Raw genomic sequence first — 27,807 nt, forward strand, 5'->3', positions numbered from 1 at the left:
CGGGTGGCCGTGCTTGCCTCCACCCTCTTCCAGCTGATCTAAAAACGTCAGTTGTGAGTTAAATGGAGATTGACTTGTTCTGCAGCCGGCCTCAAATGGTTGCTCAGGGAACTGCTGGGTCTGAACACAATGGATCCTGGAGTCAGACGGTTCTGTCAACCCTGTGTCAGCTTAGATTGTCTCCATCCCCGACCATGATAAGGACGAACAGGTGAGAGTCTTACCTGTTGCACATGTTTATGATGCCTCCATCTCTTTCAGCATCAGCATCCACTGCTGTGCCGCGGTTTGGCCGCTGGGTGTCGCCGTCCCGTCACCCAGCGGCACATGTAGCACGCCGGGGCGGAGGAAGAGACCTGACCATTGGGCATTCAGTTTGGGTCAGGTGGAAGAGAACGGGTGATTGGTTTTACGCAGCCATACTCTCTCCTGATTGGACAGAAAAAGGTGTGAGAAAGAGAGAGAGAGAGAGAGAGAGAGAGAGAGAGAGAGAGCAGATCCAGTCTGTCCGCTTCAGTCCCTGCTGACTCTCCACACACACACACACACACATGCAGACACACACACACTGCAGGCTGAGATGTGACTGTTAACCGGGAGGAATACAGCGTTTCTGTTTCTGTGGGATTTTTCTGTTTCTGTCAGCCGGATGATGGGAGAGGACAGGCGGGGACGCGGTCTGGCCATGCCGGCCACTTGGGTTGCGGTGCTGCTGTGTGTGATTACGCCGGTGTGCGCAGTGGAAGGTAGGTGCGCAAAGCCGTGCGTCAGGACGCTCCTCAGATGATGCATGCACTAACTGTTTGCACATGAGCGTCCTGATGGATTTACTGACTGTTTGACTTCTTGCAGGCTGATGTGCAGGCGTACACGCTCTGTGAAGTTTGGGGTGTGTTTGGGTTTATTCGGAGGTTTGGGTGGAGGAATGCAACTCACTGTGTGCACGGATGGAAGTGAGCTGCAGCTCTGTGTGCCTCCTCCTCAGGAACAAAGTGCTGGATATTTGCACAATAATCCTGATGGACTTCATCATGATGATGTTCTTTTAAATGATAGAGGATTGTTTTCATGTGATATTAGGAGCTCTTATTAATGATGAATACACTGGATCATCTCCCTCCTCAGTGCACTGTTGTATCTCCATTAACACGCACGCTGCTGCTCACCTGCAGCGGCAAAGCGAGGCGTAATTATAGCTCACAGGTGCTCAGTGACTCCATGGAGCTGCTGCCACCTCCTCCTCTACTTCTCCTTCAGCGTCACCTCTTGTTCCTCCTGTTGTTTCACCCCTCCCTCCCCTCTCCTCTCTCCTCTCCTGGTCCTTTTCCCCCCAAACATCAGCTTCTGCTGCTCAGATTGGACTCCCACTGCTCCTCCTCATGCTTCTCCCTTTGCTTCTCTTCACTCTTGCTGCGACCTCCTGCTTCTTCTTCCAAAGCGTTACCAGGCTCCTCCACAAGCATCACCTCCTGCTGCTCCCCCCCTTTCTGACTCCTGCTGCTGCTGTTGTTCCTCCAAGCATTATTGCTCCGTCTAACATTTCTCCCCCCCAGCAGCTCTGTGTTGTTGTTGCTTCTCCTCCCTAAGCGTGACCTCCTGCTTCGCTCCTCTTCCGTCTCATCGACTATGCATCCTGATCCTTCTTCCACTCCTTCACAAGCGTCCCCTTAGCGCCTCTTCAGTCGCTCCTCTCCAACAATCCCTCCTTGTTCTTTCACATATATCACCTCCTGCTGCTCCTCTTTGAGCATTGTTGCTCCTCGCTCGTCATGCCCAAACTCCACCTCCTGCTGCACCTTCCCAAGCTGCAGCAGCAAGTTCTACCCTTCATCAAGCATCACTTCCTCCTCTTCCTCCTCATGACCTCCTGCTCCTTTTACTTCTCCTCCACAAGCATCACCTACTGTGTGTCCCTTTGCTCCTCCCCGAGCGTCACGTCTTGCTCCACCTGCTGCTTTTTCTTCCACTGCTCCTGCTGCTCCTTCCTTCTTTCTGGTACTCCACCGTGAGCATCACTTCTGCTCCACCCATGCCCTTTGCTCCTCGCCAAGTTTCACCTCCTGCTGTTCCACCCCACGCTCCACTTCTTGCTCCACCTCCTGCTCCTGCTGCATCTCTTGTTTCTACAACCCCTCCGACATCCATGCTACCTCCTTTCTGTTCCTCCTGCTACTCCTACCTCAAGCATCACCTGCTATTCCTGCTATTCCACCCCGGGCACCACTTCTTGCTCCACCTGCTGCTCCTACAACCCTTCCGGCATCCTTTACTGGTACCCATGTTAGCTCCTTTCTGCTCTTCCTGCTGCTCCTCCCCAAAGCATGAATTACTGCGTCTCCCTTTGCTCCTCTCCAAATATCTCCTCCTGCTGTTCCAACCCAAGCATCACCTCTTGCTCCACCTACTGCTCCAACAACCCTAAACCGGTAAACATGCTCCCTCCTTCCTGCTGCTCCTCCCCAATCATCTCCTACTGCCCTTGCCACCCTTCCACATCTCCAGTTTGCCCTCCTGCTCCTCCTCTTCCTCCTCCTGCTCCTCCTGTATGGAAGCACTAGATTAGTCTGCTGCTGTGTTTTAATGGTGCGCGTAATGACGGGCTCCGAAGTGAGACGTGTAAATGTGGTGAAGGGCAGGACTATTTGGAATAAACAGAATGCTGTTTGTGTTTATCTGTGTGTGTGTGTGTGTGTGTCTGTGTGTGTGTGTGTATGTGTGTGTGTGGGAGGAAGATTGAAAGGTAGGAGGTGAAGATGCAGAGGAGAGATAAGTAGGTACAGTGTGGGTGCTGGGTTGTTTTGTGGTCACGGTGGCCTTTTCATGGTAAGTAGGTGCCTAATGAACTGAGTGCATAAGCTGATCTGAGTGTTGGTGTAAAACAGAGCCGCTGCTGACACAGTCACTGCCGTTAGCTCTGCTGCGAGTACACAAGAACAGCCCGACATCATCATGGTCTGATCTCAGACCTGTCAGTGTTTTAATAAGTCTGCAGCTGCAGCTTAGTCGTGTTTGCTTTTAAACTTAATCTCCTGTCCACCTAATCGGTCTGATCTGCAGTATGTAAGGGCTGGACGAAGCTAACATGACACTGCAAAGAAAGAAACAAGCAAAGCACTAAAATCAAATGTATATTAATACATAATGAATTAACAGATATCTTCATTATCAATTCATCCTGTGACTAACTGATTAATAATTTGGCTGTGAAAAGTCAGAAAACAGTAAAAAAAATGCTAACTTCCCCATGGAGGCGTCTTTATATTCATCAAGTCATCGTTTCAGCTCCACCTCAGCGCGGCTCGTTATTTTTTTGTTTAGGTTGGCGTGCTGGAATTACTCCAATGTTGTTTTTGATTTATTCAGAATAAAACGAGGTTACAGCTTTAATATGTAAGAACGTCATTACAAAGAATACGACTTAAAGTGTTTCAGCTCACATAAACTAACATACATTTATACAGTTTGTGCTCTGTGTCTGAGGTAGTTGCAGTTGGAAACCAATCCATGGGAATAAACGGGAATAAACCAGGAATTTACAAAAACAGTGAACTTAAACATCGTTAGGGAAAATATATTTTATCATCATCTTGACTAAATCAACCAGATTTCATGCAGGTCCACTTGATTATCTGCTATTCCTCCATCACATGCACAGAGCACACTGCTTGCTGCAGGTTTATTGAGGCCACGCCCCCTACCTGCACAGGTGATTTCTGTACCTGGACCACACTTTAGAGCCCAGAGCACACAGAGACTATTCATTGTGTATTAGTCTGCTTATGACAAAACAAAATGTTCACATTGAAGTTTGGTTTGTTTGAATTACCCACAATTTCTAGTAAATTCCAATAAATTTCCATAATTCCCATGGAGTTTATCCCAAAATTCCCAAGCTTAACTTCCCACGGAACGCATGCAACTCTAGTCTGATGTGCTCAGAAACCTTAAAGAAGATTCCTAGACAGGTGAATCTCCCCGTGATGTGAATGTGACCCTCATCTTCAGCTTTGAAGGTCATCTCCTCGTGCAGAGTTTCTTACTCGACTCTCGGCGGGCACTTGTAGCCACGCGACACACCTGCGAGATAGAAAAGTTGCAAGCTGTAGTCACATTCCTAAAAATACACAGAGCATAGCAAAATATAAAAATATAATAGAGGTAAAGGCGAACAATGTAAGCATGGTTTGATGAGAGCGAGATAATAATAACGCAGCATCTTTTCTCATGCTACATGTACCTTTATTATTTACTTTATGTTGTTGTGTTTGAGCCCAGCTCAGTTTAAATGAATCTCAGATATCCATATCTGCAGCATCAGTCAGGCTTTTCTCTTTCTCTCTTTGCTTCTATCCTGCTGATTTCTCAAATGAAGTCAGCCTTGATCATATCTGTTGTTTACCAGCAGTACCAGCAGTTTTTTTTTTTTTTCAAAGCGTGAAGTCAGGCAGTCTTTGAGGACGCGGAAAAATACTGGGAAAGTTTCCTATCCTGAACAAAAGTATGACGGACACATCATGCTGGCTCTAGCTGTTTGCCGTCATCTGTGTAAGCCTGAAATGAGCTGCACGGATACAATGACTCCTGCATCCCCTCAGGAATTACACCTTTTCAGGAAGCCTAAAATGCAGCACAGTAAATCCAGCGTTTGACCCTGTGATTCTGAAAGTCAATGCAAACCCTGACCCAGCGGATATTTGTGGGTATAAGTGCTACATATCCCGCAAACAAGCCTTGGGAGGGAGGGAGAGGGGTGGCAAAGTCATCTGTGTCTGAACCAAATGCCCAGTCAGCAGCAGGCTCTGTCGCGGAAATTGCTGATTTGTGTCAGTGTTGAGTGTCGAGAGGTCGAGGAGTTAATTTCTTTCGACTCTTTCAATGCGAGAAACTGCTACTGAGGTTGGAGCCTAATTTCAGAAATCCTGAATTTCTACAGAAGCTTGGCTACATGTTTAATGTGCACAGTATATATATATACGGTTACACCGCATGTACTATTTCTGTCCTTTTCCCTGGAGCGTGAACACACCGACACACACACACACACACACACACACACACACACACCCACACACACACACACCGTGTCCCATCTGCCATCTTGTGGGAATGCTAAAGGTTAAACACTGCAGAGATTTTTAGATGCTGGATTAACACGACAGGAGTCGCAATTTGTGACTTATTCAGTGTGTGTTTGTGTGTGCAACAAATGATGAAGGAATAATGCAGTCAGGAAAACACACACACACACACACACACACACACACACACACACACTGTACCCTGCACCACGCTCTGTCAGCTCATGTTTTAAAGATGCAGTTTCTATATTCATCTGGTGACAGGTCATCAATGTGACAGACAGATAGTTGAACTGGAGGAAAGCAGGAGCTTGGAAGGAGATCCTTTTGCACCGGTCCAGACTTTTTCACCCCGTTGTTTCCCAGTCCCGGTTTCACCTCAGGTCGTCCCTCCAGTATTAAATATTTATTTCTACATTCCGATTGTCTCAGAATAAATTCGGTTTTCTTCTTCCACGAGGGAACCTGTGGGAATATTTACCTCAGAGTCCTGAGTTTTTTTTTTTTCGTGCTGTATTTCCCACAGCGCGTTGGGCATCAAGAGGCAATTTCATATCAGTCAGTCTGGTATTAGACGCCGTGCTTCTCTATACCCACAGGCTATCAGACTTCAATATCACAGTTTTCTGGGGTGGAGGAAGTAGTTTCTAACAAAACATGCTCAGTGTTTACAGAGACGTGATTAATAAGTTCTGCTGAGTGTGAAAATATATCCTTAACTATCAATCTTCACACCTTTTTGAGCTGTGAATTTTCACACGAGTCAACAATCCTGTTCTTGTATTGAAGGAAGAACTTGTTTGTTACGGAGGAAAAATATATTTTTTAATGCACTAAATGTTTGGGTCAAAATGTACATCTCTGATCCAAAATGATTTATAATGTTTCTGCAGCTGTGGTGGCTATTTGTATATTTTCAACACAAAGCTGTATTGATAGTTACAGTCAGTTCTTTCAATGAATGGAACAGATAGTTAAATATTGATGCTTTTTTTACTGTTCCAGAATTTTATGTTTAAAATGTGACTTGAAAGTAAAATATCTGTTTTTATCTTAGTGACTTTGTCCAACTCGAGTCCAAGTTAAGGCTCAAGTCTGCATGAAACCAGTCCTGAGTGCATACATATATATACAATATATATATATATAATATAATATGATATATTATGATATATCTAGATATATATATATAGATAGTATATGTGTGTTACAGAGATCTTGGCATTTGTGCATGCAGTATTATGGTTCAGGGCGAGGCCCGTATAACCTTTAATGTCAGTATTGTGAACATTTCTGCAAACAGTTGCTGCGTCCAGCAGATCGGGTTCATCAGCTGTCACAGTCTGCTCCTCTCAGTACTTTTCCATTCACTCTCCACTCACCTGCCAGCCACACCCCCCTCATCAGACCAACTCCCCTCACCTGCTTGACTCACCTGGTTCCCATCACCAATCAAGCCAGTATTTAAACCCTCTCTGCCAGATTGTTCTACATGCTCATGGTCGACTCTCCAGCACTTTTCCCACGGACTGACTCGTTGCCGACTCTGCCTGCCTTGGACTAACCTGTTTTGCCGTAATCCCGGAAACCGACCCTGCCTTCTGTTCGTGACCACGAGTTCAGCATCTGGCCCCTCTGGATTCCGCCAGCTGGTGACGGCTCGACTACCGGCGGCTCGTTCCTGTGTACTGCATTTGGGTTTTACAATCAGCATCATTTACAGTCGCGTTTCTGCCCACCTGATGGATCTAAGTCCAGTATTCACTCTTATTTTAGTTCTGTTTTCGGTCTCCACCAACTCCAGAGGAAAATGTTGACACAGTGTGACCGATGGAACCAAAACAAAACCCAAATAATGAGGTGGAAGAGACTAAAATTCTCAGTAGAAACGAGAAGCTTACTGATGGACAGTAAAGTAAGTACTGCTGCCAACTGTAGCTGCTGCCAACTGAGGTAAGCTCAGTCCGTTAGCCGGGCTGCCCACACTGTGAGCTAGTGTTTGGACCAGGAAGAGGAGGTTTTAAAGCCGTGAGGGGGGATGCAAGACAAAAGAACAAAGCAAAACCAAAATAACGAGCTGAAAGACACTAAAATTGTCAGTAGAACTCAGGTGGGTGATGGTGCAAATTCTCTGATTATTTAAACCTGACGTGAGAAATCTGTGCTGCTGTCTGACCTCAGAGGATTACTATAAGTTTACGATGTGAATTACAGTGTAGGACGAGTCCCTGCGGCGTGAAACCTGCCCAGAGAATTCATCGCTCATATCCACAACAGTCAATCAGCATCTAAAGCACTTTCATTACAAACGTTTTACAACAATCACCATTTCTCCTCCACAGCCGACACGTCTAAAAGCACAAATTGATTTTGGCTGTAGTGAGATGCAGAAGGCTTGCACATTACAGAACACTTCACCGCCTGAACTCCTCCGGTTATTTGCATAACAAACCAGTCTAAATAGATTATATTTCCCTGATATGAAACGATAATTGATACCGTTAGAGAACGGAGCACTGGTGGGCATGAAGGGAATGAAAGAATCCTTTGTTTTCACCTAAAATTCTTCCACTTCCTTTCACTTTGGTCCATTATACTGTCACTTCAACTAATTTGCAGCTCAAAGAGTCACATCAATACGCCGCTGTGTTAGACAGACGTCAATGGCACGCTCTTTGAGTTGCTCTGCCTTCTCCCTTTTCAACATGCAAGGTAAGCAATGGCATCAATTACCCTTTGTTTCAGGCGAAGGAGAAATTATTTCCCTGTGCCCTCTTGGTAGAATTCACCAATAAAAAAAACACTTTAATTTATCTTGACCTCAGGCCTCTCACTGACTCCTTCACCTACCGGCCATGGAGCAGAAAAACAGAAGTCTGAATTTACAGCTGAATGCAAATCAGGCATAAAGGGAAGCAGGGGTTGCTGCAGATTGCCGTCCTTTAGTTTCCCCGTAGTGACGGCGCAGCATTTCAGAAATGTCGTGTTGCTGCATATTATTGTAGAGTGCTGGCGTCCAGCGTACACAATATGAAGTCAGAAACTTGAGTTGCATCTGTCATCATCAGTGTTGTTTCAATGATCAGTTATTTGTTGGATTCATTGACTAACAGCCATATTATTTTATAAACTGTTAATTATTATTTAAGCATTCATCATCAGGCGGGCGGAATGACGCCAGAGTGCTTTAATAAGCCACCTGTAACGACCCCTACCTGTCAGTCAAAGCGTCCCCGCTCTTAATCCTGCATAACTTTAAGCCTTAATATAATGTGAACAGGTGAGTTGTATATAAATTCACCCTCAGTACAGTTGTCATGAACGGGGAAATTAGCTACAGAGACCAAAACTGTTTTTGTACCAGGCTGTAAACATGTTTATATCTGCTGTGAAGTTGGACATTTGGACATGGGGACTTATGGAGACTGACTCACTTCTGGAGCCAGCCTCAAGTGGACGTTAGAGGAACTGCATGTCTCTTGCATTGGCTTCACTTTGCAGCCCCGGAGCTTAGCGCTCGGTTTTTATTCTTACGTACTCTCACGTTCTTCGCTGTTCTTTGAGGATCGACTTGTTTGATCGCGGGTCGATGTCGGTTTTATTTTTCGTAGTGCTCTGTGGACAGACTGGTCCAGGACACGTTAGCTAGAGGAGGAGGTTGACAGAAGAGGTTGATATCTGTGATGTTTTTGGCAGGTTTCCATTGAGTTTTGAATGAGTTGGGTTGAGTATTGTAACTAGTTAACTTGCTTGTTGAGCATTAATGTCAGTGAATATAATATTAGTATTGAAGGTATACCCTTCTTCTTTTTTATCACATTGTGTTCTCTTCCTCACACACTGCATGCTGCAGCTCTGAGCTTTAGACCTTCATAGCTCAGCATATGATTGAACATAATGGCCCATTATTTATTTGCTGGTGGAGAGTGGGCCCTCTGCCAGCCTCTTCAGGGCTCCTGCCGTGGGCATATGGTCTCACAGATAGCCGTGCTGGATATTAAGGACTGTGCCACTGCTGGAGTGAAAGAAAAGAAGGAAAAGGACACAATGGGTGCAACAACGCACATCGATGATTTTGCTTCACACTCAAAAGGTTGTAAGGGGAAACAAAAAGTGCCTCATCAGGAATTTTAATGAGTTTTAAATTTGAACAATAAAAACGTTTGAGATCTTAAAATGCATCGAGCATACAGGATATACGTATTAAAGCAAATCAGAGATGTGATGATTATTTTCATTGTCGAACAGAGATTCAGGTTTAAAACATGAAGTCAGGAACATGAGCGAGGAAAGATCCACAGTCCTCGTTCAGCGAAAAGATGCAGTCAGAAGTTTATTTGAAGCTAATATGAAACAAATCAAGATGATCAATTTTAAAGTTACAGTTTAATTTGCTCTTTTGTTTCCTTGTTAAGCTGCAGTGGAACAAACAGAGAGAATCTTGTACTCTGACTCTGGAAGATTTAATTTGTCTAATTTGTACTACTGAAGCCCGACTTTAACTTGTAAATTACATTTCTGCACAGAGCTAGGACTGCAGGTTTTGCATGCATTGTCAGTTGTATTGGAAGGGATCTCTCAAAGGTGTGAAGAGGAAGGGCAAGCTAAAATCACATTCATGTAAGATAAGAATAAGCAGCCACAACATAAGGTACAGAGTAAGAAATATACAGTGATTGCACAGTCCTGTCTCCTCTCTGTATTCCAGTTTGAACTTTATCCACTCACAGTAGGCTGACCAAGCGTCCGTGTTCTTTCAGTTCCGTTTCTTCACACTCGCTCGATTTCATCCACACCTGCCTTTTACAGCCACGGGCTTCTGTTCTGCACGAGCATCGAGGCGTTCAGCGGTTCTGCTCGGGAACAGACGGAAACTGACTGCAGCAGGGAGAAAGAGAGATTATTGTTCAGGTCCGACACGTGCTGGCGAAATGTCACACACTTGAGCATGACCCCACATTTTATTTCTTTCTGTGAGTGTATGTGTGGTTACATTGTTTTTCTCAACACAACAGGGGCAAAGCCAAAAAAGCAGGGCAGAGCAGACGGGCAGGAACACGACGGGGGTAATTTTAGTTTGATAGTTTTACTCTGTGTGACAGCAGTTTGGATAGCAGATCTCATGATGGATAGAAAGAGCGAAACGTAGAAAATGAGTTAAAGAAAAGACATAAAGAAAGTGATGATGAACCCAGTGGTTAGCCTTCTGTAGTTTGATGTATGGTGCAGAGAGCCAATAAGTGTCAGGTCCCTCCCACCAGGGAGCCATTTTAACAAGCTCTCAGTGTTTGAGTGGTTTGTAATCTAGCCCGACGACGTCTGACTGCTGCGGAATTAAAATTCTGAGGCTGTGAAAACGAAGGTATACACAAGTAAGCAGCTATTGATTCATCCATCAAAATGCTTTGTGTATTTGTGTATCGTTATTCTTTCAGGCATTGACTTAGATCATCGGAAAAGACAGAGAACTCCCGGGAACAGCACGCAGCAACCCTGGTGATCACGAGCCAGAATCAATATTCACACTGCAAACATACAATGTGTGCTTTAAGCCGCTGGTCCACCTGGACAGTTCTGAGCTCAAAAACACATTTTCTTCATCCCAGACTGAAAAAATAAATTTTTTATTTGGGTCCTGGCCTGAATCTCTGCTGCATTATCCAGAGCACACACACTGATGTACAGCATACCTGATCGTTTGTATGAATCCATCGCTGGAACACCCAAGTGTGTTTCTTTTTTTTTAGAGCAGAGCTTAGTCAACATACCACACTGCATATTCCTTGTTAGGGAAGTTTATGTTACCTATTGTGCAGAAATAAGTTATACACGAGCTGAAGGCACGTTCGCTCGGCACAGAAAACCCCGAAGGCAAACAGATGCACCTTAAGAAGCCTGTTGACTCGGGTATCATAGTGAACTCACAACCACAATATTGACTTTTCCTCACGGGCAGTGTGTGAATTTCATACATGGAGAAGGCTGAGCAACACATGTCAGCCTCCACAGAGCTCCTACCATTTGTTTTCTAGTTTATTATCATATAAAATGTCTTTGTTCTACTCCCCAAATATATAAATATCATGTTTGGGCTTTAGAATAATACACGAGATGGTGTGCGTTACCGTGATTATTGGCATGACGATGATGCGGTCAGGTCCAAGGTGTTTCACTGAAGTTTGATTTGATGACAGTTACCAGTTTAAATAAAACACAATCAGAATGTATTTTAGGGCAATTTGTTCTCAAAATAAACATAAAATACAGAAGTACTGGTTGTAAAATTAAGCAATGTTACACAACAGGGTGTGCATTACCGTCTTTATTGGCACTGCAGTGGTGTGGTCACGTTATTCTTATGAATTACCATAAATTATACTCATCAGAGATAGTTGATTTAATTGTAACAAGAGGTCATAGTGTAAATAAATAAAAGAAACAAAGGACAAAAAGATTTGTTTATTTAATATTTTTCGAGCTGAGCATGGTGCGATGATTTGAATGACCGTCTATGATAGTTGTCATTATCTGTCATTTGTTAGTCGTTCATCATCAGAAATCTATAAAGTATCGGCAAAAGACACATTTTACCAGAACACGACTGGTGGCTAATGCTAATTTTGTGCCATGACTGTTAGGAATAAGGAACATAGCAACCCAGGATTTTAACATAAATTAATATAGTTATATAGTTAGAGGGAGCTAGAGATGTGCAGAGGTGAGTACATCATGAAGTTGTCGGCATCAGATCAGTGAAACTGTCTTTGCATGAGTGACAAATGAAACTTTATCCCCCAAGTCAAGAGCTTGCAAGAGATCAGGCTGTGCAGGTCATTTGAACTGGGAAAGAATGAAATGTAACTATGATACTAACCTGACAGCTGAATCTGTTTGTTTTTTAAAATGTATAATTTATATATCATTGAATTACTGTGCTGAATTACCAGCACTGTTTTTCACAGTCTCAGAATTGCTTCTAGTAAAACTCCAGTCTTCAGCTTTAATTGGAAGTACGTTTAATTTGCTGCAGATCCGAGGGCAGGAAAACGACACACACTTAACATTTTGAGACAAATTGCATCTCAGGGCTATTACTACTTACTATTAAGGCAGGTGTTTCCATTGGAAATCACACGGCGTCTTGTTTTTTTCTGAATGATTAATTTAGTTCAACAAAGATAACTACCTGAGAGGAACGTGGCATTGTTTCCAATGTCCTCTTTGCAAAGATGCTGCTGGAGACTCTATCCTGCTGCCCAGACATCTGTAAAGGGAATGGGACTAATTATTTGGTGGCCTCGTCTCAGAGAAAAACTGCACCTACAAAGAAAATTACAGTTCAGGGACCTGCTATAGAAGCTGAGGTAGCAATCATGAAGCTGTAAACAAGCTGTAAACAACGTGAGATATGCATTCATGCCCAGACCGGTGACATTGATAAAATATTTAACAGCTATTTTTGCAGGATCTTTTCTCTCAATAGTCCAAACATGACACCGGTTAGAGGAGAGTCCACTTCACTCTACACTGCTCCTCTGAGTAAAAACTGTATCTACTGAGGAGGAATAAGGAATCAGCGGAGAGTATAACCGTCAGTTGGGGACCCAATTTAAAGTTGAACACTGACAAAGTGCTTTAAGAGGCAGCGACAGTAAAAAAACGGCAGTGAAAGGGGGGGCAGAGGTCGAGGTGAGGAGGAGGGGAGGAAGCTGAGACTCAAGGAGGAGAAAGTGGATCTGGATGCAGCTGTTGTGTTGCAGTCCTCCAGGGTCGATCCAGGAGGAGACGCTGCACATCTTTATGACAGCGGGTCAAACTCTGCGTCTGCGTGTACAAATGCACTGAAGCGATGCGACGCCGTCGACAGGACACCAACACCGTGATGACACACAAACACAAACAGCATCTTCACCAGCACAGATGATGAGCGTCTGTACGTTATTTTACGGATGTTCTCTGAATTATTACCATCGAACAGCGATACAGAGAAAAACTGTTTTCTAGCAACGCTCATCAAGGTTCAACATCTTGCTCAAGGACACTTGACTGGAACGGGGAGGCCAGAATTAATCCAGAACCTGAGCCGCTGCTTTGTTTCCTGACTCATTCATTGGCGCGTTTGAGCTTCACTGGGTGTGAGGTGCAACATGCAGCCAAACGTATGCATGAAAACTACTCAGATTACCTCAAAGGTCCAACAGTAAACTACTGTAAAACTACCACTACTAAAACATGTTTCATTTACAGTGTACCCATCAAACAAAAATACACTGAGAGACTTCTGAAGTTCTGTACTACAGATTTTCTCTGTTCAACTTAAATGTAACCCCGTCTCTCCTCCGGGAAGCGATCCTCCTCAGGTTTCTACCTCAAGGAGCAAAGAGGTCAGGGCTGGACATATCTCCCACATTGCTGGAATAGTTTAGGCATGCTTGGTTTACGTTTAGCGTGCACGCAGAATTTACATAATCGCCCTCACAGGCTCAGAAAATAGCTGCGGCAGGTCGCGGTTCGGGCCGAACTTCTGGCCGCTTAAAGTTCCGGGTCTCATCTCAGTCTGATCTCTTCACCTCTGCGATCCTGGTCGCTTTCTGAACACAGAAATGGATTTTTGAGAGTTCTCCGTCGCTGTTCAGTCGCTGTGCACTTGATTTCCCGGCACCTCTCCAAAATGTGTAAAAGTGGCCTCTCAGCATTTAATGAAGTAACAGGGGATCTGAAACGGTAACACGTTAAAACACTTAACGTCCATTTCACCGCGTGGAACAGTAATCAGATTTAATTTGGAACTGTTTGCAAGTACGATTTTATGAAGCTTATTTAATTTGGTTTGAAGTTTATTTATTACATAAAAGGACAAACTGAGTCTCATTCTGTCTCTGCTGGTAAATAGTTAATTACACATGGTGACATGTTTGTATTAATGATATTTGATAGATTACTAGTGTAAACCTATTGTGCTATCACCCATGTGGTTTGTGGACAGCTGGTTTGACCCTTTGAGTTTGGCGACGTGGACGGTGCCGTCGGTTTAGACGAGAGGTGGAGCTGGTGGGTGACGTACAGCGAGTTGGGCAGCGTTTGGTTCAGACTGGTTCAGTGTACTCATAGACTACATGGATTCATATTTGATCAGCACTTTCTAGTGTTATCTGAGTTTCATGTGTCTATTTGACTCTAAATGGGACCATAATTTACCATATGAACATCATGCCGTGTGGAAGAAGACTTGAAACTAGAGAACCAGACGGTAAAATCATGAGGAAACTGTTTACCGAGGTCTAAATCAACTAAGAAGTTGGCACTTACAGTGAAACTGTAACTTCCAGATTCTGCTGCAGGTGTAAGAACTCAGAAACTCATTGACTTTCATTCAGCTGCAGTATGTCAGGTGGTTTATTCACTCTGGATATTAACAGTATTTCTTGACATTTCCATAGAGCCCCAGAGCGCCGTAGATTAAACGCCACAGCGTGTGGAAAGAGGCGAGTCCGCCATTTGTGATTACACGTCTGTAAAAAACGATTTAAGAGAAGATTACACTTTATTGTATGTCTAATAAGTGCTGAAGTAAATGCCAGCAAGTGGTAACATAAGTACAGTATACTTGAAGAACGTGCTTTGGTTTGAAGTGAAGTGATGAAACGAGCCGACGTGACATCTGATGGGATTCAGCTCTCTGTGGCGAGAAGGCTGAGTGTGATAAACTGTAGTTTTATCTGACATGTTACAGTCTGTAAATGTCCCATGTTGTTCTTAGGCTCTATTATTAAATATCTAAAGCTGCTAAGATGAAGTTTCTAATTTCTGAGTCTGAAGAAATTCAGTTTACATTAATATAAAACAGAGAAAAGTAGAAAATTCATACCTGAGACATGAATTTAAATTTGAAAAAAAGGACTTTAATGTTTGCTGCTTAATTGACTGTTTGACTATTTCAGTTAAATTAGTTTTAGCTTCTGTTTTGTGTTTGCAGAAATCTCAAAACCAAAATGTGCCGGTAGAGTTCGAATCACTGCAAACAGATCCTGTTATATTACAGCATTGTTGTACTAATGTAAGTGGTATTTTAATGTTGTCGCTGGTCAAGATGGAGCTAATTTCAACTCCTTCTGGTTTGATCTGTAACAATGGATCATATTTATCACATGTTTGTGTTAAAATCTTCATTTGAAAATGAACTACAGTCGTAATTTTAGTTCTTAAATAAATGCAATGAGGTAAAAAGTTCAATATTTCTCTCTGAAATGCAGTGAGTAGAAGTATAAAGTAGGCTGAAATAGAAACCTCAGAGTTGTAGGTAAAGGTACTTGGTGGACGTTCGATGTTTGTTCGCGCCCCGTAAAGGTTCCTTCCTCTCGGGGGTCGTGCCAACAGCCACCCCACCTTCACATCGTGGTCCACAGCGAGTCTGGTAGCATGCGGCTTCACGCTGGCACGACCAAACTCGCACACTGTGCGAGCATGTGTCTCTGAGCCGCGTTGTACTTTCTACTGTTGGCATAAGGTGTCTCACTGAGCTGGCGGATGTCTTCCAGGCTGGAACATCTGTCAGCAGATTGACCCGCTGATAGATCGGGACTGTCAGGGGAGATGCGGCGCAGGCTCGGTGGCATGCGGTCAGCTGATATCTCTCTCTTTCTCTCTTTGTTCATTTCTGTCTTTCTCTGGCTGTCTCCGGGGAGACAAGCGGAGACACATGCTGACATGTGATAAACAGATCTGTGACTAATGGTCTGCTTTAATAGAATACAAATTAGATGATTAGACAACCTCTTTTATGCCGAGCAAGGAAAAGCAAGGTTCACAAAATAATGCTTAAAGCTGGAGTCTGCTGGTTTGTTAATTATCTATATTATGCGCCATCTGCATGGTGGGGGATGGTGTGAGATTACAAATGCTACATTGCCTCGGTAGTATGCTTTGCTTTTGGCTTGTCAGGTTGTGCATGTCCTGGTATGAAATGTCAGTAAAGCAAATAATATATTCATGCTAAAAATTACCTTGTCAGTCAGTGACATTTCACCCTGCTGGATACCAACAACATACCTGCCAGCTCTTCTCGATTTTCCTTGAATTGTTTCTTCTGGAAAATCTACGTATGTTCCCCGACTCCTGAATGAACTCTCCCACTGTGAGTCACAGAGCAAACGATGTGATCGGTGTAACACAGCAACACGAAAAAGGACAAGAAGAAAGATTGAAGAGTCTGACGGTAACAGCTTTCACCTTTATGTTATTTAGATACACGGACAGGTCTTTGTCCTCTTTTATCATTATGAAATAAACACAATGTTTTAGATGGACAGCAGAATTATATTCTTTACACTGCATGCTAAGACAAGTCAACTTATGAAACAGACTGCAGCATTGAAGAGAGCAGCATGAATCCTCTGCTGTCTTTGACAACATGAAACTGATGCTGATGACATCAAAAGTCAGATTTTCTGCTTAGTGGCATCATTGTAGCTGCTCTCAGCAAACATGGAAATAGATTCAGTGCATGTGCCTCAAAGCTCAGTTCAGTCTTTTGTACCGCTGTTTTAATTAAGTATCAGCTCAGCTTCTGAAATGTCAGGTTTGCTTTCTGCTCTTAAAATAAACTCAGTATCTTATCCAGACCGTCAGTTGTCTGGTTACCTATCCCTGCTTCAAACGCAACAATAACTCATCTGTGAACAGTTTTCGTCACTGTTACCGTCTGTCGGCGCCGCTCGCCTCACTTCGCTCCGAGAAACTGAACGCAGACCAAGACGTCTGCCGAGAAGCAGCCGTGGCTGTCTGAGTGCAGGTGTCAGTCAAATCGTCTGTGATAAAAAATTTGGCAACTTTAAAGCACAGATCATCTGCAAAGAAGAACACACAGTGTCAGCACTGGCTGAGACACAACCTGCACCGGTACCAACATTACGACCCATGTGCATGTTTCAGTCAGATGGGTACACACACTACTTCATTTAGTCAACATGTATTGAGGGATGTAGCTGATGCAGTGTAAAGTTTGAGGAGTTGTTCCTAAATTGGGACTCGTCTCGTTGTGGTCTAGACTTGGTCTCAACCCCCTCAAAGTCTTGGTCTTGTTTTAAGAACTGGGCCACATTCAGAACCATTTAAATGATTTGTTTCTCCATATAAATACATATGATTGGGTACTGAAAATGTTGCTGCTGATGTGTGTTTTTCAGTCTCCCCTCTCTCGCCTTCTCAATGCGCTTTATATAAACCTAAGAAGCAGTAATGCTGCTGTGGGTGTATTCTTTGTGGATAGGATGAGCTTGTCACCATTTGAGATGCAGTGCAGATGTACTTAGGCACACAATAAACACTGTGGCCCATTTCCTTTCAGCTGACTACTCAGCAACCGAGTCTTTTTCCATTAAGCTTTTTTTTCCGTTCACAAGTCGCCCCTGAAATTATTTTGACACCGCACTTTGATGGACTCCTGTGGGTTTTTCGAAATTATTGTCAGTTTACGTGTCAAAATGCAAAAGAAATATAAAATGGAAGTATATTTACTTAAGACTGATTTGATGAAAGATGTTGGCGCCTTGGAGATTAAATGTTGCTTCAATGTGTAGCTCTCAGTTCTGCCTCTTCTGATTTCTCGTCCCACTCATCTTTCACTTCTGACTGGCAGCTCTGAGACGCTCACGGTGAAAACACTGGAAATCTCTTGATACTCTTATCTTCAAATACGCTGGATTTTGTCAGACAGTTTTATGAGTTTTATGGGAGCTAAAGTTGTAGTCTCATTGACAGTGTACTCCAGATGTCATTAGGTGCATTATTACAAGCCAGTATATATGATAACATCAGCCAGACTGGAGGTAGATACTAAGAGGAACTCTACTAGCCCAGGAGTGTTGTCCGTGTATCAAAACACGGAAAATAAAGTCCAGATCTTTGTATTTAGATTATTTTATAACTAGAACTGAAAATATACATCATTATATTGATATCTATGCTTTTATTTTGGCGGGTTTCCACTCGGTTTCCTCTATAAATCTAAAAATGTCTTCGCACACCCCGGGTGTCCCCGGGTTTCCAATCTTCTGGAAGCTGTCAGATTGTGAAAGACATTGTGAGTTCATCATCACATCATCCCCATCAGTCAGCAGAGGGACTTACCCGGCTCTCCCTGCCCAGACGGAGGCTGTCTTCTCGGGGAGAGTTCGCTGAAGAGTCGGTAGGGATGTAAAACTTTGAATATCTTTCCTCAGAAGTTGCCAAAGACATCCTACCTGCTACCACATCACTGTTGTTTGTTAGAACAATGCGGGTTGCTTGAAATTTCATCACACAATCACCGTATAATAATAATATAACAAGCTGTTCTCGCTCTCAAGGCTGTTTTTCTGGGACAGTTCGCCAAAGAGTCGGCAGAGAGGAATAACCGGGTCACGGTGACTTTTACACATTTCCTCATGTAGCTGTAGTTTGAATCAAAAAGCTACAAATAGCTCAAGTTTGATGTCAAATTAAAGAGGATTTTTTAAAGGTTCTCCACAACCTGCTAGATTTCTTCTGGGGTCTAGATAAGACGGTTTACTTGTCATGATTATAGTTAATACCAGTTATATAATGTCTTATTGGTGTAATTGTGTTCTGGGTTTGGAGGATGCACAAAAAGCAGCGTCCGTTCAGAACAGGAGGGTAGAGATGATATTGGTTGTATTATGAGAAATGTAGGATCCAGCATTTTTGAAGCTTGACCCACTCTGGGGACTCGGAGTCCTCAGCCTCAGCTGCTTCAATATTGATCATTCCATTTTAATTTGTCCCTTGTGAGTTCTCTAACTTTATGGAAGTGCAATATAAAATCACTGAGGTGCCCGTTTCACTTTATATTTGACCCGAACTCCTATCGCAGCCCCGCTGTATCGCCTGCAGAGGGGTGCATCGATCACTGTTACAGTACGGTCGAATATTATTCTGCGAAGAAGCATCAAACAATTAGCTTTAGACTTTTTCTCTCCTGATACCAATTCAGAAACCTGAACTCGCGGTCTCAGGTGGTATCGGCATCAGCGGCCTATAAAAACTCCTTGTGGTACGTTCCAAGAAGAAGACAATAAAGAATCCTTTTTAATGACCTCAGCACGCTGACCACTGTTTCTGTTCCTCAAATCTTTAAAGCACTTCATTGTGTGGAAGAAACATGAAGCTTTCTCTGTAACTGCGACTGCAACCGTTCCTTTTTATTCTATCGCCGTATGTGAATGAAAACGGTTTATTCTTCATGAGAAGGTTGTTTATTGCCGGCTGTTCCTGAACAGAACTGGTTCCAGAATCAGATCTACTCCTGATCTGCACTTCTCTACTATATATTTCCTGTTTAAAGTGACGATTGCAGAGTATTTGAACCATTTACTTCACCTCCATTCACTCCATCTATCTATCTCCACGTCCCATTTTAGCTCATTAGTAATCATGGATGTATGTTCACTGCGTGCTATCCACCAGCATATTTTAAATTATATTCCTGTGAACTCATAGTTTGTTGGATTGTTGAAGATTCCTCTGCATACGACCCGGGGAAGCTTGCGTAGTGAGAACCAGTCCAACTCCACTGGGGAAATGTCAGCAGAAAAACACAAAATAAAATAGTCCCCACCTCAAAGAGATCAATATCTGTTTAAATGCGCCCTATATTAAGAACATTTTAAAGCATTACCTTGCCAACAGACAGCCTTTTACTTTGACACCAACTGTAAAACTTTCCATATTCCCAACTGCTCGGCACACACTGCGGATCAGCTGTTTGGATCAGAGTTATTCAGCCACAGCCAGAAAAACACGAGCTGTAATTCAGTTCAAATCTGTACAAACGTGGAGTTTGATTTCAGTGCGATCTCTGAACTTTCCGACCTGAACAGCTGCTCCGAGGCGTAAATACGGAGCGCGGTGCAGTTGGAAGTTGTACAGATGGTGCCAAAGTAAAAAAAAAAAAAAAGCTGTCTGACAGCAGCGAGGTGTAGGGGCGGAAATATCCTTCATGGAGTTTACACTTAAAGAGATATTGATTTTCTTTGTGGAGTCACAAAATATGTTTTTCTGTTGAGCCAGTCCACAGCAGTGCAAGGCTTTGCTTCTGTCCACTGACCGCCGCACTGACTTACCGTGGACAAGCAGGGGCACCGCCAGGAATTTTGGGCCCCATGACAAAAAAATCAAATTGGGCCCCTCTGTGCAGCTGTTGTCCCCTCATCTCTAGGACCATCAAAAGCTTTACAGAACAATAATCAAAGGCTTGCAACTGTTTTGCGTCTTGTAGTTCAATACTAGTGCTAGCACAGTATTTGTACATGCATGCAGTCTGCAGTGCAGTTCAATGTTTGATGAAGATAAAAATATGCTAAAGGCCATTTTTATTTAACTTTTACTGCCCAAAACACGTAAAAACAAAGAGATAATTAATTTCATTATTATATTTGAAATATATATACAGTGGTCCCTCGTTTATCGCAGGGGATACGTTCTAAAAATAACCTGCAATAAACGAAATCCGCGAAGCAATCGGCTTTATTTTTTTAAAACAATTATTATCCATGTTTTAAGGCCGTAAACCCCTAACCACACACTTTTATACACTTTTCTCAGACAGACATTAACATTTTCTCACATTTCTCTTATTTAAACTCTCAACGTTCAAACTTTTGCAGATTTAACAAAAATAAGTACGATACTGTATTAGTAAATGAAACCAAAGATCAAAACCTGTTTTCAAACCCCAAACATTTTTAACAAATTTCATTTTAATGATCAATCTACGAGGTTTGACACATAAGAAATTGTTACCAGTAACTCACGCGTATTTCACATTTCTCTGACGGTGCTGAACACAATGCGCGTTCATACTGTACAGTACGCTGTAAAAAAAAAAAAGCATGCAAAATTACACTAAAGAAATCCGCGAAACAGCGAGGTTAGTGAACCGCGTTATAGCGAGGGACGACTGTACTCATTGATGATGGTTTAATAATTTTATATTGGTGTTTACCTATTTTTTGGGGCCCTTGGAATTGTCCTAACTTTTCCCCCCTACACGCCGCCCCTGTGGACAAGTACCTCATACAACCACACTTTAAATGACCAGAACGCTCCCATTAAGTAAAAAATCCGAGTACCTCTGCCGCTGCTGGCATCTCTCGCCTCAGCGTTAATTAAACGATCCTCTATGATCAGTTCAACAGCTGGTTTTCACTCATTGAGCCTCCAGATATACGCCGACGTGTCATTTACAAATCCATCTAACATCTGTATCAGTCACATCCAGAAGTCAAGCACACAGTCGCAGCAGCCATTGTCCTCCAACCCCCATCGCACGCTCCTCCTTGGATTTTAATTGAATGTGTTTATATTCCCGTTTAACAAAGAGGATGACCGGCTGTCCAACCTTTTCACCGTATGTTCCGCAGCGAGCGCATAACCTTTTTGTTTTGTGCCGACAGAAGCTGCATTATCTCCTCGCCCGTCCTCGCTCGTGTAGCCCTCTGGAATCTGAAATTAACCGCCGAACGAGCGGTCGCCGTGCGACGACGTGTTAATGCGGCGTCTACGGGCGTCACTCCTCCTCCTCTGAAAAAGCAGAGCGTGTCAGTTAGCGGCCTGTTCTGCCTCGAGTTAGTCACAAAGGCACAAAGGATTCTGCCACAGTGACAGGCTGGATGCTTCCAGCATGTTTCATGTTCACGTTTCCTTCCAGAGAGAAAGACAGGCTTCATCAGTGCTCAGTTCTAAAAATAAGAACCCAAGATGTGCTCATTTTTATTGTTGTTCTCTTCCTATTTTCTAAAAGACAATAAGTTAGTTATTTATTTATTTCACAGTGACTAGCACACCCCGTTGTCTAAAAACTCAATATGTTGCAGTTATATTTATAGTGACAAGCCCCGACTGTGACAGGCAATCATATTCTGGAGAACCGCGATACATCTTTCTGTGTTTTAACACTACTGCTTCTTTAAAGACCGTGTGTTTTGTTGACAGGTTTTACTGTGTTCTATTGAATTATCTAAGGTATAATATGTCTTAGTGACAAGTCATCAAACCATACTATTGTAAAGAAATCCAACTTTGTAAGAGCTATGTTTCCTGGCCTTGATTTTTTTTTTTTTTTTTCTGGCAACAACACAAGCAAGCTGTAAATTGTTGAAATGTGCAGGTTTGGAGGTGGGTTGGTGGATTTAGAGGCTTCTCTGAAAAGCCGAGATAGAAGGTTCCTGTAGGAGAAAGCGGCGATATGTTATTTTATTTTTTTTCCCTCCCCACGGTGACGAGCATGTCCTCTTTCATCAAGTGAAATCATGACACCGCAAATTTTCTAGGTCAAGGCTGTTAACGACAGATGTGAGAGGGGGAACGAGAAGGAGAGGTGAAGACAGGGGGAGGGAGGGAGAGACATAAAGAGGAAGATAAAGAAAGAAATGAAGACAGGGGATTGAAAGTGTGTGTGTGTGTGTGTGTGTGTGTGTGTGCGTGTGTGTGTGTGGGATGCTTGTTCAATAAGAAACTGTGACACAGATAAGTGCTCATGTGTGACAGCTTGGTTGTTCTTTTTAACACAGCCGCCCTGCGCCTCTCTCTCTCTCTCTCCATTCACAACAGCAACGACGTGTCAGCAATGAGAAAAAAACAACCTGATACCTCAAGGCGCTCGGTACTCGCTTGTGCACACATCTGATCCTAAAGATCTGTTGCTGCCGAGACCACAATGCTTTGCGGGCGTGCTTGGCCTGAAAATGTCTACCGTCTCCCTCTGGTGCATGGATGAATGTCTTCAAATCTGTGTCTGTGCAGCTCGTGTGTTACCCGTTGTACCTGTTGTCAGGTGCTCTTTGTTCATCCGAGCTGCTGGTGCTTTGGGTCGGTTTTATGGAAGATATATAAATAATTGTCTGTTTTTTGACTTGAACCCCTTGTGGGCGAGGTGTAAACACATCACAGGCGTATCGCCTTATAAAGTTGATACGGTGAATGTGTTAGTGAAACAGCTGCTTATTTACACACCTAGCAGACGCCGAAGAGACGTGATGAATGTAAGTACAATATTCACCCTGTCTGGTCTTCACCGACTCCTGAGGGAAACATCTGTCTCCTTACTCCAGCTGCTAAATGCTCCATTATGTTCACCAGCTAGTCTGGGCGCATTCAGCAAACAACCCTTTTGTTTTAAAGTATACGTCTGTATGCTGAAGCTGGGAAACAATGTATGATGAGAGTGAATCAAACACAGTAAAGCAAATAAGCTGATAGATACTAAAATGCTCCACAGAGCTGAGGCAAACTGCTGAGTCAGAGTGTTTGTCATCCCTTTTCTCAGCCATGTGCTTCATTGTTTCAGTGATTATAAAATATATTAATGCAACTAACTGATCCAATTAAACACAACGCTTTGTGAACAGCATGTGACGTATAGTATCAACAGTATCAACGTGGTGCACTGCCGCATGTTTCTGTCATTTAAGTGCAAAGATCAGTGTTCAGCGTATGGAAAAGACGGTTCTGAGCATCAAATTAGTACTTACATATATTAATTAGTGAAAGTTAAATTAAGATGCGTGTGCTAACAAAGAAGATGGTATCAGGCTTTCAGATTGTGATCTAAAGCTGCAGGCTTTGTGGTTCCTAAATGAGAAGTTAATTAAAATATGAGACTGCAACTTTTTTTGTAAGATTCTTCTGGATCTTATTTGGTTTGGATACAACTCCCCATTCACTCTTTATTTCTGTTCATTTCCACACTGCAGTTTAACACTACAGACCTCAGAACTAACGCACAAAGAAACAACACATCTGGAATGATACGATTAAAAACATTCTTCGGAGCAGCCGTCTTTTCTTCTTTCGCTTCGTTGACAGCTCTCTGCTGTCTTGGCATTCTCTCAATCGGCTTCATGAGATCGTCACCTGGAACGATTTTCAATTAACACGTGCGCCCTGTCACAAGTTAATTAAGTGGAATCCCTTTTTAACACGTTCACACCATCAGCTGTTCACAGGTAGTGTGGGGATACAGTAAAGCCCAATCTGACAGGAATGGCTGAACAAAGGAAATGATACATCCATCATTATTTTAAGACATGTAGGTCAGTCATTCTGAGATTTTTTTTTATTTTTTATGTTTTTGTGAGAAGGTGATTGGATGGCATCTGCATGTGTGGTTCCCACCGCGAAGCCTGGAGGAGGTGGAGTAATGGTGTGGTGTGGCACCTGGTGGAGATTTATTCAAAGGCAGACTCCAGCACGGCTACCACAGCGTTCTGCAGCAACATGGCGTCTGGTTTGTGCCCACTTTTATTATCAACAGGACATTGACCCCAAACACACCTCCAGGCTCTGCAAGGTCTATTTGACCAAGAAGTCCAGTAAGATGGAGTTAAACTGTCCTCCACAATGACTCGATCTGAACCCATTTGACATGATTTGGGACGAGTTGGACCCTGAAATAGCCAACAAGGGCGCAGCATGAACAATTAATTTATGCTAGACTCATATTTAACTTTTATAATGAACTGCATAGTGTTCACCAGAACCGCTCCACTCAGAATGATCTGTGTGCCATAGTTGACTATTTTTTTTTGCAGGGATGGAGGTTCTTGAATTACCTCTCTTGGTAAAAAGGAGTCAAAATGTGCATAAATAAGAGCGGAGCTGACAGTAGCTTAAACCCAAAAATACTTTTAAGAGGCGTAGCGCCTAATTTAGCTGTGAGGAACCGGAGAGCAGACGCTGAAGGCAGTGAAGAGCAACTCAGCCACCTCGAGTGAACTTTGACACGGGAGATATTTTATCATCGAGACAAAAACACACCTTTACTGAGCATCAGTGGAAATAGAAAATGGGAACAAAGCCAAGAGACTGCCATGAGGAAGGAGTTCACAGGTCCTTGAAGTAATCGTAAAAATATAGAGGGAGACATTTAACAGGAAAGAACTGGATATAGACTCATTTTTATGCTATTTATCTTTTTGTACAACTTCTTAATTGCCCCAAAAGTTCAACTCATTTCTCAGAGTCTTTTTTCAGTGTTCATCATCAACACCTAATATACTGTCAGGCTGCAGGTCGGCCTTTCCCAGAAGTGCTACACACGATAGTGTGCCCTAATACTGAAATCTGTGCGCTGTGAAAGCAAATAAACAGAGATTAGCTATTAATACACACAAGGACCAAGAGCCCCACGTGTCTAATTTGTTTTGCACAGCACAGAGGAGGAGAAATCAAGAAGGAAATTAATACCAGTATTAGCAGGAAAAGTTAGCAGAGGATGAGAAACTGATAAATGTGATGCAGCAGAAGCTTTCGTTCTTGCAGATATTATCTGCAGAGGACTGAGACACGGCTTAGATTTGTTGTCTAACACTTAATGGACTAGTCACAGAGCTCATTGGATCATGGGGAAATGGGGCGGATGATGCAAATGTAATGTAATCCTTAACAAAGCTGGAAATTTGGTTGACAGCCTCCACCAAATTTGAGTTAATATTAGTTAAACTTGCATCAGGGCTTCAGGTATAAAGATGCACTGTATTCATCATGTGGAACAGGGTTTAAAGGGGCATTCCACCAATAATGGGGAGCACTTTAATGTCTTCCTGGAGGTGTTTGAATGACATGAACGCAGGCAGAGTCTCGCTGAAGACGCTGGTGGCTACGTTTAAGAAAAATTAGGAGCAATTTTATTTATTTTTTTTTTTTGGAGCGTCACCCACGCTCATGAGTCACTCGACCTACCGAGGCGCAGCGCTAAATTGCTGGAGGTTTCTTTTTGTTCTGAGAGAACTGTGTTCTTTCTCAGCATGCCCAGAATTTCTCCTGCAGCTTGCAGGTAAGCCAAACAATGATGAGTCTCTCTTAGGTCTGAGCTGGAGGTATATAAGACCAGTTCATGAACACATCCCAGCACTCACAGTGAGGCACTTTGAGTAGCTTTTAAAAAATATGAACAGTCTCTGCTGCCCTTAAAGGTCTTCAGGTTGTTCCACAGACGTGGACCGCGGCAAAAAAAGGACGCCGCGCTGTGGGTTTTAGTTCTGACTTGTAATGTGGTAATTAAAAGCAGGGTTCATAGAGGGTTCCTAGGTTAAAAGCAAATCTGATATATAGTTGTAACCAAGACCATGGAGAGCTTTTTAAACCAATAAAAGGATGTTAAAATGGAGTGTGAAGCAGACAGGCAGTCAGTGCAGAGGTTTTATATTTGGTGTAATGTGCGCTCTCTTTCTGGTCCTCATCAACAGACGTGCAGAGTTTTGGAGTAACTGTAATTGCAGTTTCGACTGTGGAATCCACATTAATTTACAGTAAACCATTTTACAATAGTTTACTGTGTATTTTGCCAAACACTACAGTAATTAAAGAGTTACTGTGAAAATTACAGTAATGCATCGTTTATTGTAGAAATTTACAGTAACCAACAATGTACTGTAGAAACTATGTTTTCTTTTACAGTTAAAACATGTTACTGTAGAACAAAAATACAGTGGAATACTGTGATTTTACTAGTCAACAGCTGCCAGTTAGTTACTGTGATTTTATTTACAGCAAGTTACTAATCAACAGCTGCCAGTTAGTTACTTGATTTTATTCACGGCAAGTTACTAATCAACAGCTGCCAGTTGGTTACTTGATTTTTTTCACAGCAAGTTACTAGTCAACAGCTGCCAGTTAGTTACTGTGATTTTATTCACGGCAAGTTACTAATCAACAGCTGCTAGCTAGTTACTTGATTTTATTTACAGCAAGTTACTAATCAACAGCTGCCAGTTAGTTACTGTGATTTTATTTACGGCAAGTTACTTGTCAACAGCTGCCAGTTAGTTACTGTGATTTTATTTACAGCAAGTTACTAGTCAACAGCTGCCAGTTAGTTACTTGATTTTATTCACGGCAAGTTACTAGTCAACAGCTGCCAGTTAGTTACTTGATTTTATTCACGGCAAGTTACTAATCAACAGCTGCTAGTTAGTTACTTGATTTTATTCACGGCAAGTTACTAGTCAATAGCTGCCAGTTAGTTACTGTGATTTTATTCACGGCAAGTTACTAATCAACAGCTGCTAGTTAGTTACTTGATTTCATTCACGGCAAGTTACTAATCAACAGCTGCCAGTTAGTTACTGTGATTTTTTTCAGTGTGAGCTGAATTCTTCTTCCAGAAAGTTGAGCGTTACAACAGTCAGCCACTGCTACTGCCCCCATAGACATGCAGTAACTTCATTTGAGGGTAATATGCTGTTAAGTGTCTTCAGATTGCACATTAAACAGTATCCATGTGTTCCACCGAGTAAGAAGTTAATAAAAAAAAAAAAGAAAACTCTCAAACTCTTTAATTTATGACACGACGGTGCCACGCTGTCGTAGCAGAATTGTAATTTTATCCGCAACATCCAACGGCTCCTCGTGTAAATCTACTGTTGTTGCATAGTTATGTCTCTTTTTTGCTGATCCAGTGTGTTTTTCAAGTGCTGAGCAGACTCTTTTAAGACAACAGGGTCAGCCCATTAGCCGGCGCTCGCAGATTGATGTTGAATGTGGAAATTATCGGGTGAGACTTATCGGGCCGTGTAGCAGCCAGAATGTAGCTTTGCAGGGGGAAACTGCCGTGCAGTTTGCAGACACTGGAGTGTAATACCGGGCCTGCCGGAGCTCCTGTGGGCCCAATACAGCAAAGTATTTCTGACAGCAGCTAAAACTTAATAAGACAATGATATATTTCTTTTTTTTC

The 27,807-nt window shown here is 42.8% G+C and overlaps 1 protein-coding gene across 2 annotated transcripts in view; it reads left to right on the top strand.

Moving 5' to 3' along the window:
- The first annotated feature begins 339 nt into the window (after positions 1-339).
- The window catches only part of LOC104930567 (ephrin type-B receptor 1), an 86,505-nt gene continuing 59,037 nt past the window's right edge, over positions 340-27,807 (top strand). The window contains exon 1 of one of the 2 annotated variants that reach the window (XM_027290505.1): positions 340-746. In XM_027290505.1, coding sequence (XP_027146306.1) covers positions 650-746 — 97 coding nt within the window. In that variant the 5' untranslated portion in view covers positions 340-649. The remainder of the gene's footprint in view (positions 747-27,807) is intronic. The other variant, XM_027290504.1, reaches the window with a different exon arrangement.

Source organism: Larimichthys crocea, chromosome XVII (genome assembly GCF_000972845.2).
Source record: "Larimichthys crocea isolate SSNF chromosome XVII, L_crocea_2.0, whole genome shotgun sequence".
In the NCBI taxonomy this organism is placed as follows: Eukaryota; Metazoa; Chordata; class Actinopteri; family Sciaenidae; genus Larimichthys; species Larimichthys crocea.